The following is a 16,669-nucleotide window of genomic DNA, read 5'->3' on the forward strand; positions in this document are numbered from 1 at the left end:
ATCTGACAGCTTATTTCTTCAAGAAATCCTTCACATCCTCCTCTTGCCTTCAGTTGCATCCCACGTACAGAAGCTGCTCGCTCTATTATCACTGGAAATTGCAACTTGTTCCTGCTCTTCTCACCGTTTCTCCACTAAATGTAAATCTTCCTGTGAAGAGTATTTGTCACACTTCTTATCAGTTTCACGGCTCTTTTTGCGACTTTCTATCCATGCAGGAGCTTGTTATACTGAAAACAAAGCTGGTGAGACAGAAAAAAAAAAAAGCACAATTTGAACATGTACAGTCGCAGCAGATAAACTCACTGGTGTTCCAGGGAGACCTGGTTTTCCTGATGGTCCTGGTTCACCTGGCTTGCCCTGGGATGCAAAAAAAAAAAAATTGATGGGTAAGAACAGGAAGAGAAATAAGTGGAGTGCCACTTTATGTCCATATCTATCAGTCTGCTTGACACTGTGCTGCTGCCTCTGTCCTCTGTTTGCATCAGACAGTCCTGCCAGTGATTGAAAATGACTCACCGACTCTCCTCTTGGACCAATAAGTCCCTCTGGGCCTGGAGGTCCCATAGAGCCCTGTAAAAAAAACACAAAAAAAAAACAACGGGCAGGTTTATCACGTCTCCTGTACGTTGAAACTGCCGCAACGTCATCGTATCTCATCTTCAGGGCATACAGAGAAAAAACGGCAGGCCTGATCATTTCAATCTTTACCAGAATACAGCGTCCACCGCAGCACGGAGTTAAATCTGAACTCCTATTTCGTGAAAGGAGTAGGTGGAAAATATATTCTTACTTTAGGAGACTTGTGCTGTGAGAACATTCTGTCTCCACGCCTCACAGCCACAGGATGAGTTTGGTAAAAGAGTTTTTTGTGAAGTGCTGCTGCATATTCTGCCACTTGACAAATGGTGGGATATAAGTGCTGCAGCCTTTCAATGTGCATGTGAGAGAGTTTTCAGTCTGTCATTTGATAAATGGGACAAAACCTCTCATACGGAGTCAAAAGACATAACACTGCACTGCAACGACGAGACCGCCAGTGTTGCATAGACATGATTAAAGATTCTGGTGGTGGTGTGCTGGGAAATTTTGTATTCTGTCCAAAACTTTTTTTAGACTGAGAGAGAATTATCTGCATTCCCTCAGTCAATGTACGACCGGCTCCAGACAACAGTAATGATTATTCTGAAGAACTAGGCGAGCATAGAAGAGAGCAAAGGATGCATAGGACAGAAAATCATAAAGGATAGGGATGACAAATACTGCTGCAGGGCAGCATGCATATGCGATTAATACAGAAAAGGCATTAGGGAAAGCTAAAGTAGAGGCATACTGATTCTTTTTTTCTCATGCACATTTCATGCTTGTAAAGTTATTGCCTGTATATTGTTTGCTTATTAATATGAATAAAGGCCCTGTATTGCAGGCTTTTTTTTCTTTCAGTGTGTGATATAGGTTGAAGAAAGTCCATCCATCCATTATCTATACACCGTTTAATCCTCACTAGGGTCGTGGGGGGGCGGAGCCTATGGTTGAGGAAAGTGCAGAATAAAAATGCTAAATAGCAAGTTTCCTTGTGGTGGCTACAATTTGTAAAAATAAAAAAATGCAGTCCATGAGAAGAACAAGGGTGTAATTTTCAGTTTCGCCCTCCTGACTTTTAATGTTTTGGGTTGGTTTTCTTGCTGAAGTCTCACTGAAGTCACTATCATCCAGAGGAAAGAAGTTTTCTTCTTGTGTGCTCACAGCAATGCAGCAACAAGTGCTTTGCATGATGCTTGTTGCCCTGCGATTGCTTTTACAGGATTACTGAGTATTTATACTAGTTGGAAACATCATGTTGTTTTCACAAAGCCCTGAAACTTTTTTTTGGGAACTCATTGGGAACATAAAGTCATCAGGAAAATGTTTACTGAGGTGAGAAAATCAAGTGAGAAGTATTTTCATATTCTTACAGACTTCTATACAATCAGACCTCAGAGGATTCCCCCCTGCTGGCTGTTAGAAAGAATGCAGGTTTAAAGCACTTCTGCGTTTTATATTGTAATACACTCTAGTATTTATGCAGCCATAAAGGTAAACCTACAGACACGACTACGGGTTAAAAGAAGTTCTCCTCTAAAAGCAAACAGACTGGACTACAACAAAAATGTTGGAGACAATGTGGAAACTATAATGCCAATCACAGTCATATTTTCTGGTCATGCACCAAATTACAACCTTTCTGGGATGACAGTATTGGACTTTTGGAGGACATCTTAAAATATAAGGTTCCCAGGGACCCACGGATTCTGTATCTGGGATTGATCCCAGAAGGAGTTATTATGAAAGAAGACAGGTACCTTTTCAAAATAATTCTTGTTGCCTACAAGAAGGCCATTACTAGGAACTGGTTAAAAAGCGATGCCCCAAATACAGGGCACTGGATGGTCATTATGGAGGAGATCTATGCAATGGAGAAAATAACTTTTCATCTGCGAATCAAAGCAGGTGACTTTGCACAAAAATGGAGGAAATGGACACTATTCAAAAACAAAGACAATGCTTACTCAACTGACTGAGAATTTGTATGCCCCCTTTTGTACTATTTTATGTTATTTATTTTCTCTGTTCCTGCTGTCTTTATACAAATAAAATTAAATAAAAAGTTAAAAAAAAAAATAAAAAGAAGTTCTCCTCAATATGTTTAGTGGGTTTAATTCAATCGTCATTATTAGTAATATTAATTATAATATTAATATCATCCCAAACATCAAATATTATTTTAAAATAAGGCACAGAACTAATTTAATAAACAAATACTTCATCATCTATCTCGCTATAAAAAGGTATCTTAGAAGGAACTTGCTGTGATGTACGATGTGTACGCCTGAACATACCTCCTTCCCAGATTTGCCGTCGCGTCCAGGAGGTCCAGGCTTTCCATCTTCTCCCTGTGTGCCACACGAGAAAATATATAGGATGAATAAAAGGAGAAAATTCAAGGTCAGAGTTGGGGTTGACTCAGCAGCCCAGCAGGAAACCAGCACTCTCACACTTTTAGCATTAGCTTGTCGGCTTAAAGGCGCCCTGCAACGAGAGTCGAGTGTTTGCACCTTGTTAACATGTCCATATGGTGTCATGCTGGAAAACATAGCATGAGTTTTGTTGAATGATTGGAGAGTCACTTTGGCAGTTTAGGAATGATTCATAACACAACCTTTCACTGCCTTTGTCAGTCTGGCTGCTGCATAACACACTGTGGCGCTGCAGAGATCCGCAGAGCTAATCATGCGAATCTAAATGACATTTCAGCATTGTGTTAAGGCCCTGTGCCAAATCTGCATTCCTTTTAATTTTCTGAATAACAGCGCATATAATTTCCATACGACTGACATTTAGTGACAGTAATTATAAGCGGTGCAGGGTAGATCTCAGTGTCTATGGCAACACTTCACAGTTTCCTCTAATAAGTTGTCTGCAGTGTGGCAGCAGCGCAGGCCGCGGGGCTGAGAGGCTGCCTGGCTCGCTGTGGCTCATTCAGAGCTCCTGTAATGAGCCGTGCTATTGGTCACGGGGCTGTGGCAGAAACCTTTCCTGCAGGTGTGTGCTGTGTGAGAGGCAAAGCAGCAGGTGCAGTGATTCTCTGGGAGAAGGTGTGTGGAAAAAAAAATAAAAATGCAGGTGTCAGACATATCTTGACATCGCAGTGCGGCATGCCAAACAGTGAATGTGGCTCTGTGCTAGTCCCTGCAGTGAGGAGTGTCGGGTATAGCTGCCGAGCAGAGGACGTTATCTTCCTGAATGCAAAAATCCTTACTGGTTTTCCACAACGTACTTTTGTGTGCTTTTTTTTAAAAGTCAGGGTGCCACACTTTTCAAAACCAGCAATAATTATACCGACAATTTGTCATTTTTACGGTCTGAGCTGGCGCTGTAAACGATTACATTTGCATGTTATGTTTAAGTTCCACAAAAAGACTGCATCAGGCCTGTACTGGCACCAAAGCTTGTTTTGGAGGTAACTCCATAGTCACGCTGCCTGGAAAACTGCACACCTCATAAAAAAACCCAGTAAAAACATTGTCACCTTAAACAAACAACACCACTGGGGTAGACTTTCTGCTTTTAATCAGTGTTGGATTCTCTAAATCGTTTTTAAATTACATTTCTAGGATGAATAGTTAAATTGTACACTGCTGACAAAGCAGGACCAAAATGTGAAATATTGCAGCTTCTAGAGGTGTGAAATCTACTGCCGCTGTGTGTTCTTAGTTCAGCTGGTTAAAGGCTATTGCAATAACAATGGTCATAACTTGATAAAGAATAACTGAGAAGTGCTTCAGAAATGTAAAACCACACGGAAAAGAGGAATAATTACACTGCATGTAGCCACAGTTTAAAACACTGCACGCTCCATTTTTCTAGCTTTCATCACAGCAACAGGTGAACAAATTTCCAGAGAGTTCGTCAGTGTGGCTCTCTGCTGATGCTGGAGCTCGTTAGACAAGAAAATGGTGGCAAAGAATAAATAATGTAAATGACAGCAATGTTAACTCAAACATCTCAAATGAAACTGACCTTAGGACCTGGAGCTCCAGGTTCTCCTCTGTGGCCTTTAAAGCCCTGGATGAAGAGAAGAAGGAGTCGATCAGTTGCAGCAGTTTGCACTGTGCGAGCTTCTTTCATCAGATGTGTTGGTTACTTACTGGGAGCCCCCTGAGTCCTGGGTTTCCTGGAGGTCCAAGTTCACCTTGCTTGCCCTGGAAAGATATTATTATAACACAATGTCTGAGCATGTTAACCTATCGGACGTATCTAAATGTAGTGAATGCCTACTTACAGGTTCTCCGATTTCCCCGGGCCGGCCATCTTTTCCCATTTTTCCAGGCTGACCCTGCACATCAAAGAAATGCATTATTTCAGCTATAACGACCAACCGCTTTGTTTTAAAGCAAAGTAATTGTATAAATATTCACGATCCTTTACATAAAATAATTTTTCTTACTATCAAGCCAGGAAGACCTGGTGGTCCCTGGATTCCTTTGAGACCCTCTTTGCCCTAACAAAAACAAACAAACACAAACAGGTCACCATCACCACAGAAAAAGAAATGATTAATAGCCACTATTACCACAGAGGCTGACTGACCTACATGCTAGAGGGGAGAGGTTTGTACAATAATGACACATGGGTAATACATTTTCTGAGGGGAAAGTACACGGAGTGCAGCCTGACCTTTTCTCCAGGGGGCCCCGGGGGACCCACGGGTCCAGGCTGTCCATCGCTACCCTGAAGAGCACGAGACAGTGTCAGTGAGGGTCAACAGAAATAGAAAGCCTGACTGTTCGACCATATACAAACAAATGAGCCCATTAACAAAAAGCTTAAGTATTTGGATCATCTGCGGTGCATGTACAAATGCAAACGAGCCCAAAATAGCTACGTACAGGTGTACCCATCAATCCAGCAGGACCCGGATGGCCAGGGGGACCCGGGTGACCCTGTTAATAGAGATAATAGTGATTAAAATACACAATGAATTCATAGCAGCCAATAGTGTGAAGAATGTTTCTTTAAACACAGACAGAGGATGGAGATGACAAATGTACCTTGTCTCCTTTGTCTCCTGGGCCTCCGGGAGGTCCTCGATCACCTTTTATACCCTGTGGAGAAGAAGAAAAAAGATTAGGTGAAACGTCATATTTCAGGAGGAAAGTATCCAGCTGACAAACTTTTGTCAACGGAAAATAAAAACTCAAAAGTTCAGCACATCACTGAGGAGACAGGAGCAGCAAAATGTGTGTTGCTTCTGTATGTATTCAGCCCGCTACCTGAACTTTATGATGTAAAACAAAACAAAAACAAAACTATCGACAGTGGCAACTAATTAGTTTTTGGCCACGGGAACACTATAAGTGCAGTTAGTGTGCAAACATGCCTTTCCTCCGTCGGCTCCGGGGGGCCCTTGAGGTCCGGCGGGTCCCGTCGCACCCTGTAATGACACAGCAGACCATCAGTCTCCGTCCAGGCCAGCAGTGCCAACGCTGTCACCGGGTCCTAATCGTTCACTGCTGCCCCCAGAGGAGGCCGAGCTAATGATGCAGACAGAGCCTCCCCATCCGTCACAGCAACTGTGACTGATGATGACAAAGCTCGGACCTCATGCCTCACACAGGGCTAATATACTGTTGACACATACTTTATATTACCCCTTTAAGATGAGCAGCATTAATATAATAGACTTCACATTACAGGAGAAGTGAGGTTATTAACAATCATGATGAGATGTTAATGACTTTGTCCTACTTGGTATCCATCTTGGCCGTTTTTCCCAGGAGGTCCCTGGTGTCCTTTATCTCCCGGGATTCCCGGTAGTCCGGGAGGTCCGGGTGGACCTGCAGGGCAGTCTGAGCAAACATCCTAAAGATGGAACAGACACGTTTGTGTTAAAGAGTCCAAGGACCCAAACCTGAGGTATTTTCTCATTGAAAAGGAGAGAAGTTGCTGCTTACCTTCAGGTTTAGGTCAGAAAGGTCTGCTGCCTTTCCCTGAGAGACAAAAGAAAGAGTTCATCATTAAGAGAAAGGGGCTCTGTTCGGTGGAAAAACTAGAGTTAGAGTTATGTGCAAAATTTGCTGCCGCCTGTGACTGCTGAACATCTCCCTCCAGATTGCATGTGTTGCTCTTACAGCCTCCTCTCTAAAACCTGACCGCAGGGATTTGCTCCCATTCAGTCACAGCTGTGTTAGTGAGGTCCACCTCTGATGCTGGACTCAGCCTTGATCACAGTCGGTGTTACGGTGGATGGTGGGTCCGCTCTGTGGTGTTCTACACCACACTGGGTAAAACCATTTCTTTATGGTCACGGGTTTGTGTACTTGGGCATTCACATATTGAAACAGAAAAGGCCTCCTCCAGCCTGTTGCTAAATCTTTAGAAGTGCACTATTGTATAGAACATCACTGGAGGCTGCAGCGTTAAGGTTTCTCATAATCGGACCTATTGGATCGAGCCCAAATAGTGCATGTAGTAAACTGAGTAAGTCATATCAAAACTATTGTTGTATAAAATGAAGCCTCTTTCCTTTGATTGTCTGTTAGAGAAAACAAAACATGCAAACAAGTTCTCTAAAACAGAAACGTAGCAGCAAAGTCTTACAAATGGAGCAGACCCATCTGAACCTGGATGTATAAAACACAGGATGAGTTTGAAACCTCCACAAGAGAACAAGACCGCATTCAATTCTGGACCTTAAATCACCAACGGCTGCGGTCTGTTGTTGTTGTTGTTGTGACCATACCCAGCTGTGTTGCTATGGTGCCATGACAGCATGGCATGTTGTCACCACTAGTTTGACAGAATAAGCAGGATAATTAAACTGAGGGCACTCGCTCTTTGATTTACAAGAGTCCACCAAAGCGATTTGGTTACTCAAATCTAAACTTAGAGCAGCAATGACATGCGTTTTTTTTTGGCCAGAACAAGCTGAACATCAGAAATGTGTTTGACATTCTAAAGCCTTATGGAGATGCTTTGATGAACATGTGAGCAAAGCGGCTTTCCATGAACTCAAGGCAGCCATGAGGTGGTGAGAACCCTATAATGCAGGGGCGTCGAACTCCGGTCCTTTCAGATGTTTCCCTCTTGATTCAAATGATCAGGATCGTTATCAGGCTTCTGCAGAGCTTGATGATGAGCTGATCATTTGAATCAGGTGTGTTGGAAGAAGGAAACATCTAAAACTTGCAGGATTGTGGCCCTCGAGGACCGGAGTTCGACACCCCTGCTATAATGGACCCTTCAGTTTTTCTGTTTCTACTGCAGTGTATATTTCAGCAGCTTCAAACATGACATTAACTACAAGTGTGCCAATAACAAATAGTACTTCCTGGATGTAACTCCTGAGGAAATAGAACAATGGAAGTTTGGTATGTCTGACTACATAGTTGATGGTGATGCTTGAGAGGAGGCTATTTCATGAGGGCATAAAAATGGTACTTGTTCTCTCCATGTTGAACCAATCAGCATCAAGCAGCATTTCAGAGCTCGTCAGAAGTATCTACCATACTGTAGGTTAGTCTGGCATTGAAGGAGGTTCTATGAAGGTAGTTCCTGTAGTCGGAACACGTAAAAAGGTTTAGGTTGCTCTGAAATGGCCCATAAGTTCCTGAGTGGAAAACAGTCTGGTGATGTTCTTATAGGTTTCTGTCCGATAGTCATTCTCCTTTAACCTCTGTTTAGCTGCTAAATGCGCCGCTAGGTTCAGTTTTTTCTGGACCTTTTTCACAAAAGCTGCCTGCAAAACGACATGAATCAAAACTGTAAAGCTGTGGATCAGAAATTCAAAACAGGTTTGCTTAACTTCACTCCGACAAGCTGCTCTTTCATTGTCATCTCAGTAGTTATGAGCCCCGAGATGGAGAAAGTCTTTCTATATCCTACTTCATTTTCAGTGGATATACCACAGCTGAGCGAACATCTGGAGAGGGAATAGACAGTACAGTTTGGGGTCTGGCTATGTCAGTACTTACAGGCTCTCCAGGTGATCCCTTCTCTCCTGGTCTTCCTGGTAAACCCTACATTTGGAGGAAAAGCAATGAATGAACTTTTCTACCAGCTCATGACATCTATCTACCAAAACTGTGATTTATTACAGAAAGTGGAAACAATCAATTTGGAATTGCAAGACGAATGATCCAAAGAGAGTCTTTCAATCACTATCATTTAATTAATAATTCTTTTTTTTTTAAATTGTGCACTTTTTGGACTTACATTGTGCCCTGCTGGGCCTTGAGGACCAGCGACTCCTGGTGGACCCCTCATACCCTGAAACCCAGAGACACACATTCAAGAAACTGATAATCACAAAAATATTTAATTATTTTCGGTGTGCAAATATTTACCGCAGATCCAGGTTCACCACTCTTTCCTGGGAGCCCCTGTGAACAGTAAGCATTGCAAAGTTCAGATAAAGTAAACCAGAGGCAGGTCAATGTAACACTGGCTAGCCATGATGCTCATACCGGTGGTCCCACTTTGCCTTCTCCTGCAGAACCCCTGTCCCCTGGTAAACCTTGTTCTCCTCGTGGTCCCGATTGGCCCTTCGGGGTGGGAGAGAAAGAGCAAAGTTTACTTCTACCACACCAGTCCTTAAATAGTGTCAGTTCAGCCGTAATGTTTGGCTAAGAGTCTGGCTCGGTGGTGATGACTGCTGATCCCAGAAATGCCACTCTGTTTTTAATCTGCGATGAAAAAAAAAATACAATCTAGAGTTGACATTTTGGTACTCAGAAGAGAAAATGTATTGGTGATGAGGGTGAGCGATTTGACACCATAAATCCAGAAAATGCCCCTGTCCAGCCTCAGCCGCTCGCTGCCCGTGACATCAAGCTCTTCACAGCAAAGAGGCAGTCATAATCAGAGTAACGGTCACAGAGCAGTGGACACAGAAATTGCTTTTGCTGCTTTCAACAAAAATGAATTGTTTTTCTCATCCGTGCCAGAAAAAAAAAGAAAAGAAAAGGTTTTCACATCAACAAAAGAGCACCTGTGCATGATTAAAAAAAAAGAAACTCAGACAACCTAGAAAGCAAACTTCTAAACATGACATTACCTTTGGCCCTGGGGGTCCCTGAATTCCCTGTGGTCCTGGTTCTCCCTGTAATATCACAAATGACATCAATCAAATTGCTTGCACCTAGTTACACCTTGTTTGAATAAATCATTTCGGTCTGAAAGTGAGCGCGAGCTGCTATTCTCTGAGCTGCAGCGAGGCCTCAGGGCCGCACCTGGAAGTTGTAAAAAAACAGAACCGCTGTGAGCCAAATCTGTTGTGGCCCTGCGCTGCTTTAATGTGATATGTCTTAACAATGTCTTTCCTGTTTGCTCCTGCCTCGTCAGCAGGACGGCCACATGTCTGGTGGTGGGGAAAAATGATGAAGAAACACGTCGAGCCGTAGCGCAAAATGTGCCGACTCAGGCTCGTTTTCTCCCCGTACGGCTGCTCGTGTTACGCTGCGGTTCAACAGGCGAGGAGATGTTTACAAGCAGAACACATGTGGAATACGACAGACTGTTTAGAGGCACGACTGCAGATGAGAGCCTCATAATCCAAATTATGATAAACGTGCACGTGTGGCGTTACAATTCTACTTCCGGTTGTTTGTGTTGCTGCACAGTCAACTTGTGATTACGTTTTTAAGTGACGTGTCAGATGTCCTTATGCAGGTTTTTAGTGTCTGTCAATGCAACTCAAACTCAAATTAAAAAATATTAAATATGTAAGGCTAAATGTGTATAAAACTATAAACATTTACATTATTTAAATATCAAGAGTCTTGAGTTTGAAAGATTGAATCCTCCAATAAATGCAAATACTTCAGTGAATACCTGCAAAAAATGAACGTACAGTATGAATGACAGCGTAAAATGACTTAAACCTACTTAAGGGGAAACAACAAATTTCCAGACTCGACTGTAATTAAGCTCAATGGCAAGCAAAAGCACAGTTTAGCCATTTAAAAAGTGCAGTTGAAGATAATTAACAATCACAGTCTTATTTGAAAAATTGTATATCTATCCTTTAAACCTTGATGATAGTAAGGAATAAAAATATCTCAAGGTAAATATAAATATAAATGCAAAAATGTTGTATTTTTAAAAAAAATCCATTGAAGCGTCCTTATGTTTGTGTTATGGCTTTAAATAAAAAATACTATATGTTTGAGGTATATTCCACTTTATATGTAGGCTGACAGGAAGTATATGTGTCTTACATTTTGCCCGTCTTTGCCCTTCCCTGTTGGTCCAGGGGGTCCAATCACACCGGGCTCTCCAGGTGGGCCTTGGGGACCTGCTTGTCCAGGTTTGCCTGTTTCACCCTGAAACAAATGGTAGAATACAAAGACTGCATTATTGTCTCTCAAGGCTACAACAGGCACATGAGTAGACGTCTTCTTTCTTGCTCTGAATTCTGACCAGTGTGTTTTCTACTTTTCATATTCTTCATACTGTCGAGCACAACCACAGTGGTATGCTTTAAAAAGCATATGTATCGTGGCCTGTGTATTGGTCAACTCTCTGCCTCTAGTTGTCTTACGGTAACAATAATGGCATGGTTAAAAAATGTCACTGCAGTGCCTTGTGGAAGAAAAACAAAGAGAGAAAACAAAGAAAAAGAAGAAGCCCTGAGAGACGGCAGAAAGGTTCTGAATTGCTCGTGTGAAACTCCTACATGTAGCTGCTGCAGCTGCTGCAGGACTGAAATGAATTCAAAGACTGAAACAATAACGGAGGACATCCAAGGTCATTCGCTCCTCTCTGCAGTCTTACATTCTCTCTGCACTGCCAAAACTATTCTCAACATATTTTGAAAACACGTCCCTGCCAATGCAGACATGGCTTTTAAAAATAGGTGACTGACCTTGTCTCCTCTCTGTCCAGCTGGACCGGGAGGCCCGATGATCCCTGGTATGCCCTAGAAAACAGACGACTGGTAGTTTCATACTGAAGCCATCAAACACTAGATGGTTGTAGGAAATGCAAATGGCCACATACATCAATTGCAAAAGGTTTTTAGAAAGACGTACCACATTTCCCGGTAGTCCACGGGGACCCTGAGGGCCAGCGAGGCCAGGTGGACCCTGGGAGGAAAATTAAAGTGAGTACAACAGAGAACATCTTTCTTCTTGGTGTAAAAACCATTAAATCAAACAGCTTACAGGGTCTCCAACGCGTCCGGTCTCTCCTGTAGGACCAGTTTCCCCCTTTGGACCCTGAAATCAAAACCGCTAATCAGAGGTGTTGGACTTAAAATGACTTTATAGAATGAGGGGATCATAAGCTTCTTACCGGTAGTCCAGGTTGTCCTTTAAAACCTTGTTCACCAGGTAGACCTCTTGGACCCTTTACAGAAGACAAACGAATTAAAAGATTTCTAATAAACTGTAGCATTGTGAAGCTAGTTGTGATTCAAGAAAAACAAAGACTTATCATAAAAACATCCACACACGAGGAATAATTATTAATGAATCGTAATCACGGCATGCCTTGAGAAACTCCAACATAATGCATTTTTAAGTGTATAAATTTAAGTGTGTGCATAAGTCATGCAGCCTGTTTCATCCCAATTATACCAACATATCCTGTTGTGCTCCACCTAATATGCTGTACATCTATAAACTAAAGGGAACAGAGGCCAAAGTCATTAATTTACCAGGAGCTTCAGGACCTCTTCAGTCTTGCCATTTCAAATCTCTACTGACATCTAGTGGATCACTGAGCACATTGCTGGATGTAGTTTGGTAACGTTACACGGCAGAATGGAGACGACAAACTCACCATCTCTCCTGGTTTCCCTTGATCCCCCTGCTCTCCCTTCTCTCCAGGAATTCCCTAGAGGCAAGAACAAGCAATGGAATTAGAAGTTATAAGAAGTAATTGTGGGAAAAGGGAAGACGATTTACTCTTTAGAAATCGAGCATGCAGCTATATACACGAAACCAAACATCGTCTTTGGATGGATCAGCTAAACAACCATAACAACCATCCCTAAGAAATCACAGCTTTTATCATAAAGTTTGGTTAGTGTCGTAAAAGAAGTCCACTTACAGGTTCTCCTGGCTCAGGGATGACATTTGCCACCTGTGAAGGAGACAGCAGATGAAAAATTCACTACATCTGCATATCAAGTCAAATGTATGCAGGGTTGGAGCTAGAAACAGCAGAAATCGTACTTACATTTCCTGGAGCGCCAGGCGGTCCCCGAGCTCCCGCTTCACCCTGAGGCACGAGACAATATGTTCACACAGTCTGCATGCTAATTGCTCCATCACAGATAATACTGCAGGGTGACCATTACTAAAACAGGAGGACGACTCTGTAGCTACTCTAACGCTGTAGGATGCACAGCAATTCATTTCACCCGATAAAGTTGTCCAATACATAAGACATAAGACTTACCTTGTCACCCTTTTCACCTTTTGGCCCCAGTGGACCCTCCTGTCCTCTTTCTCCCTATGAAAAAAAAGAGTAAATATTTAAAACATTATTTTACAGCTCACATATGCATATTGCACAGGCAAATGGGGACTTTTTAAGTTGGAAATTGAAAGTGGCACTTGGGTACACCCAGCAGAGCCTGAAGTGGTCCCATGAGGTTCCCCAGCAAAACTAGGAACATTAAGAGCTGCTAATATAATTTGATTACATAAAGTGTAAAAGTGGAGTGAAGATACATCCCCAGGCGAGTTTGTGAGAAGTAAATCAGACACAAAGCTGTGAAATGAACATATCACTGGTGTTGCTTGATTAAAAGATGCCACCTACCGGAACACCTCTGTCTCCTCTGGCTCCATCAGCACCGGGTTGTCCACGGGCACCACCTTCTCCCTGTTTAAAAAAATAAAAAATAAAAAAGCTTTAATTAACTTACAAAATATCCCACTAACCAAACAAAAAAAAAACAACTCACTCTCTCTCCTGGAGGTCCTCTGGGTCCAGGAGGCCCGTCGTCACCCTGGAGGGAAGACACACATCCATTAAAATGTCAGCTTTGCTTATAGAAAACACACATGCTATCTCATAAGCGACACACTGTATGTCTTCAGCCACATCCAAGTGTGTGTTTCTGGGTAGGATTAAGTTGCAGTACCTTAGGTCCAGGCTTGCCAGGAAAACCATCTGTTCCACGCTCTCCCCTGGGCCCCTTCACAGACACAAGATTACAATTTAGATGTCATCCTTTCGAAACCTGCACGAGCCAAAAGTATTTTGCCAGGTGCTGTGTCTAATGAAGGGTAAAACAACCTGGTTTCGCTCCCAAAATGAGTTCACAGGTGTCATTAAAGAGCCAGTTTTTAAAAAGAAAATACAACATATACGTTGCTACACCGGTCTAGAAGCAGATCTTTGACACTTGCTTGCTGATGACTTGCACCTTAAGGACCTACAAGTCATTATGTCACTGATGTTGTCGGGTCAGTAAATAACCTTTTCGTCGCGACAGGGAAACGCTGCACAACAAGCTGAATGATACACATTTTACATCTTCTACCCTTGTAAAGCTAACCTGACTCGCTGTTTCCTATTTTCACATGAAGCGCACAAAAAGGAACGTCAGCATCCATTTGTAGTTGGGTTGTTTGTTCTCGTGTGCACTAACGCCACAGAACTATATCTGGGTTTTCAGCTGCTAAATGCTAACATTTGTTCATCAGCTACTTGCTAACTTTATCAATTAACTTTGGGGTTTTCTTTGAGCTTTTTAACTGGCAAAAATTGTCTGCTGCAGCTGGGAACAAGACGAGAGTGAAACAAAACAGTAAAGTTGCAGGCCGCCAAATAAAACACTATTTATCTGTAGATTTAGGTGATAACTCTTCTCTACAAGTGACCCTCTTCAAGTTACACGTTATTTAAATCATTGTTCATCTAACATTTCTAGTTGATGCAGCTTTAAAGTCTTTAAAATCTAAAGGTCATACTGACCATGGCACCATCATTTCCAGGAAGACCATCCAGACCGTCTTTACCGGGAAGACCCTTCAAAGATCAGAAACAAAATGTTGACATTTAGTGACACGAACGGAGAAGAAACAGCAGTGACTGAACAGTCTTCAGGATTTAAAAGGTCAACTCACAGGCTTTCCAGACTCTCCAGGTTTGCCCGAAAATCCAATTTCACCAGGAAGACCCTTCATAAAAAAAAAAAAAGAGGAGGTATGTCAACATGATCAGTCTGTAGCAGACGTTCACTCACTGCAAAAGCAAATGAACACATTAGAAACAGTTGATGGCATCACTTACAGGAGGTCCGGTGTGCCCTTGGTTTCCAGGTGGTCCAGCAGGCCCCTGAGGACCCTGAAAAATAAAACAACAGCATCAATAACAATGTAAATCACTTGATAATGTACTGACAGAATGTGGATTTTTGATAAAGTATACAGTTTTAATTAATCCAAAAATAAACTTTGCTTTATTGGCACATTTCTTCCAAATGTGTTCAAAACCACCGTTCAGATTTTCTACAAGAATTTTATTAACACGGTATTTAAAAAAAAAAAAAAAAGACACTCGTTAGTACCACTGAGCAGCCACTAGAGGGAGCTATTACAGCACCATTCACAGCTCATTGAACCCGGCCACCACTTGTAGACGGGGGTATTTCTGTTTCGCTTCAGGGAGTAATTTGCAAAATTAATTGACATAACCTGTTGGTTTTAATCTATGCTGTTTATTTTCCCTCCATTAAAACACGACGTGACGACACCTCTGAGAGAGCAGCAATTCTGTGCTTTCATCAAAAATTGAGCCGCCCACACAATTACAGCAACGAATTAATTCTCCTCACTTCTCCTTGAGAGGTCATTGAGGTGTGCGAGGAAAAACACTGACAAGAGCTGCACATAAACAAGAGATCGTTTCAAACGGAGACACGCCAACATGGAATCTCAGTGCCAGTAATTAGATCGGATGATGTCGTATAGGAGACGGGAGAGTGTACATGTCTTTTTATTAATTAAGATAAAGACTACATTTAGAAAACATTCATGTCTACAGTAGAATAAAGAAAACATGTTGTCTTTGTAATACTGTGTTTTTTGTTTTTTTTTAATTTGTAGAATAATAAATATAACATCTGATCTACATATTGTCAGCTACAAAACTTCTGCAATAACTTCACATACTGTTGGACTAAAGCATAGTTAAGTTCTTATACTACTCATTGTAGAAAAGTCCTCTGTGATCATTTATGAGCCCCTCTGCCTTAAGATTAAGATGCATAATTAGGTTCAGCCACTACCTACAATTAGCGTTCACGTTTGGTTAGTTCATAAGAAGTCCCTGTTAGCATATATCTATACATCAGCAGCCATAGATCAAAAGGATTAGGATTATACTACCATACAGACAGCATGGCCATGTAGTTGTTTTTATTATACTAATGTCATTCATATCAAAATGGCTTATTTTAATTTTACACCACATGGACAGTTGGTGAACTCTTAGTGGCCGCACTGATGTAATTAAAAAACTGGGAGATAATGTGTTCATTCACATGGAGCCTTGTTCACACCTTCTGATGAGGAAATCTGCATCGTTCAAACACCAGAGAACCTTTCTGTATTCATGGATGCAAAAATGACAATACTGGCGATATCCCAGACAGATTGGCTTAAGATGTTCCTCCAATTCTAATACATGGTGTTTGTTCAACAGGTTCCACTTCTGAACCAAAATGGTATTTAAAAACAGCAAACCCAACATTTGGAATCGTTATTTTCAATATTTGAAATATCAATACAAAGTGATCCATTGCAGTATTTTGAGCTCCAGCTTTGCTCACCTTGTTAATCTGCCTTACTTTTATTAGACATTACCACATCCTGTCCAACAGAGGGCCGTGACGCGAGAAAAATTTTTAAAAAAAAAAGATGGTTGCTGATGAAATTGAAGGCCACTACTACTTTTTATAGGTATTATTCCATCCATCCATTATCTATACACCACTTAATCCTCACTAGGGTCATGGGGGGCTGGAGTCTATCCCAGCTGACTTCACTTCACTTCACTTCACTTAGACTTCACTGACTATCACAGGGCTACACTTAGAGACAGACAACCAAGCACACTCACATTCACACCTACGGACAATTTAGAATCACCAATTAACCTCAACATGTTTTTG

At 41.9% G+C, this 16,669-nt stretch overlaps 1 protein-coding gene across 1 annotated transcript in view; it reads right to left on the reverse strand.

Annotated features, from left to right (window-relative positions):
* Positions 1-306: 306 nt before the first annotated feature.
* LOC103360228 (collagen, type XXII, alpha 1) overlaps positions 307-16,669 on the reverse strand; it is a gene marked incomplete at its 3' end in the record, with an annotated part of 48,257 nt that continues 31,894 nt past the window's right edge. Inside the window, exons 24-56 of the mRNA XM_008285912.1 lie at positions 14,788-14,841; positions 14,622-14,675; positions 14,470-14,523; positions 13,634-13,687; positions 13,454-13,498; positions 13,309-13,371; positions 12,943-12,996; positions 12,721-12,762; positions 12,592-12,624; positions 12,322-12,375; positions 11,833-11,886; positions 11,703-11,756; positions 11,571-11,624; positions 11,405-11,458; positions 10,758-10,862; positions 9,596-9,640; positions 9,006-9,083; positions 8,886-8,921; positions 8,755-8,808; positions 8,514-8,558; positions 6,495-6,530; positions 6,289-6,402; positions 5,921-5,974; positions 5,592-5,645; positions 5,430-5,483; positions 5,218-5,271; positions 4,988-5,041; positions 4,823-4,876; positions 4,689-4,742; positions 4,561-4,605; positions 2,880-2,933; positions 520-573; positions 307-360 (exon numbers count right to left, since the gene is read on the reverse strand). Coding sequence (XP_008284134.1) covers positions 307-360; positions 520-573; positions 2,880-2,933; positions 4,561-4,605; positions 4,689-4,742; positions 4,823-4,876; positions 4,988-5,041; positions 5,218-5,271; positions 5,430-5,483; positions 5,592-5,645; positions 5,921-5,974; positions 6,289-6,402; positions 6,495-6,530; positions 8,514-8,558; positions 8,755-8,808; positions 8,886-8,921; positions 9,006-9,083; positions 9,596-9,640; positions 10,758-10,862; positions 11,405-11,458; positions 11,571-11,624; positions 11,703-11,756; positions 11,833-11,886; positions 12,322-12,375; positions 12,592-12,624; positions 12,721-12,762; positions 12,943-12,996; positions 13,309-13,371; positions 13,454-13,498; positions 13,634-13,687; positions 14,470-14,523; positions 14,622-14,675; positions 14,788-14,841 — 1,821 coding nt within the window. The remainder of the gene's footprint in view (positions 361-519; positions 574-2,879; positions 2,934-4,560; positions 4,606-4,688; positions 4,743-4,822; positions 4,877-4,987; positions 5,042-5,217; positions 5,272-5,429; positions 5,484-5,591; positions 5,646-5,920; positions 5,975-6,288; positions 6,403-6,494; positions 6,531-8,513; positions 8,559-8,754; positions 8,809-8,885; positions 8,922-9,005; positions 9,084-9,595; positions 9,641-10,757; positions 10,863-11,404; positions 11,459-11,570; positions 11,625-11,702; positions 11,757-11,832; positions 11,887-12,321; positions 12,376-12,591; positions 12,625-12,720; positions 12,763-12,942; positions 12,997-13,308; positions 13,372-13,453; positions 13,499-13,633; positions 13,688-14,469; positions 14,524-14,621; positions 14,676-14,787; positions 14,842-16,669) is intronic.

Source organism: Stegastes partitus, unplaced genomic scaffold (genome assembly GCF_000690725.1).
Source record: "Stegastes partitus isolate 25-593 unplaced genomic scaffold, Stegastes_partitus-1.0.2 Scaffold422, whole genome shotgun sequence".
NCBI classification, from domain to species: domain Eukaryota; kingdom Metazoa; phylum Chordata; class Actinopteri; family Pomacentridae; genus Stegastes; species Stegastes partitus.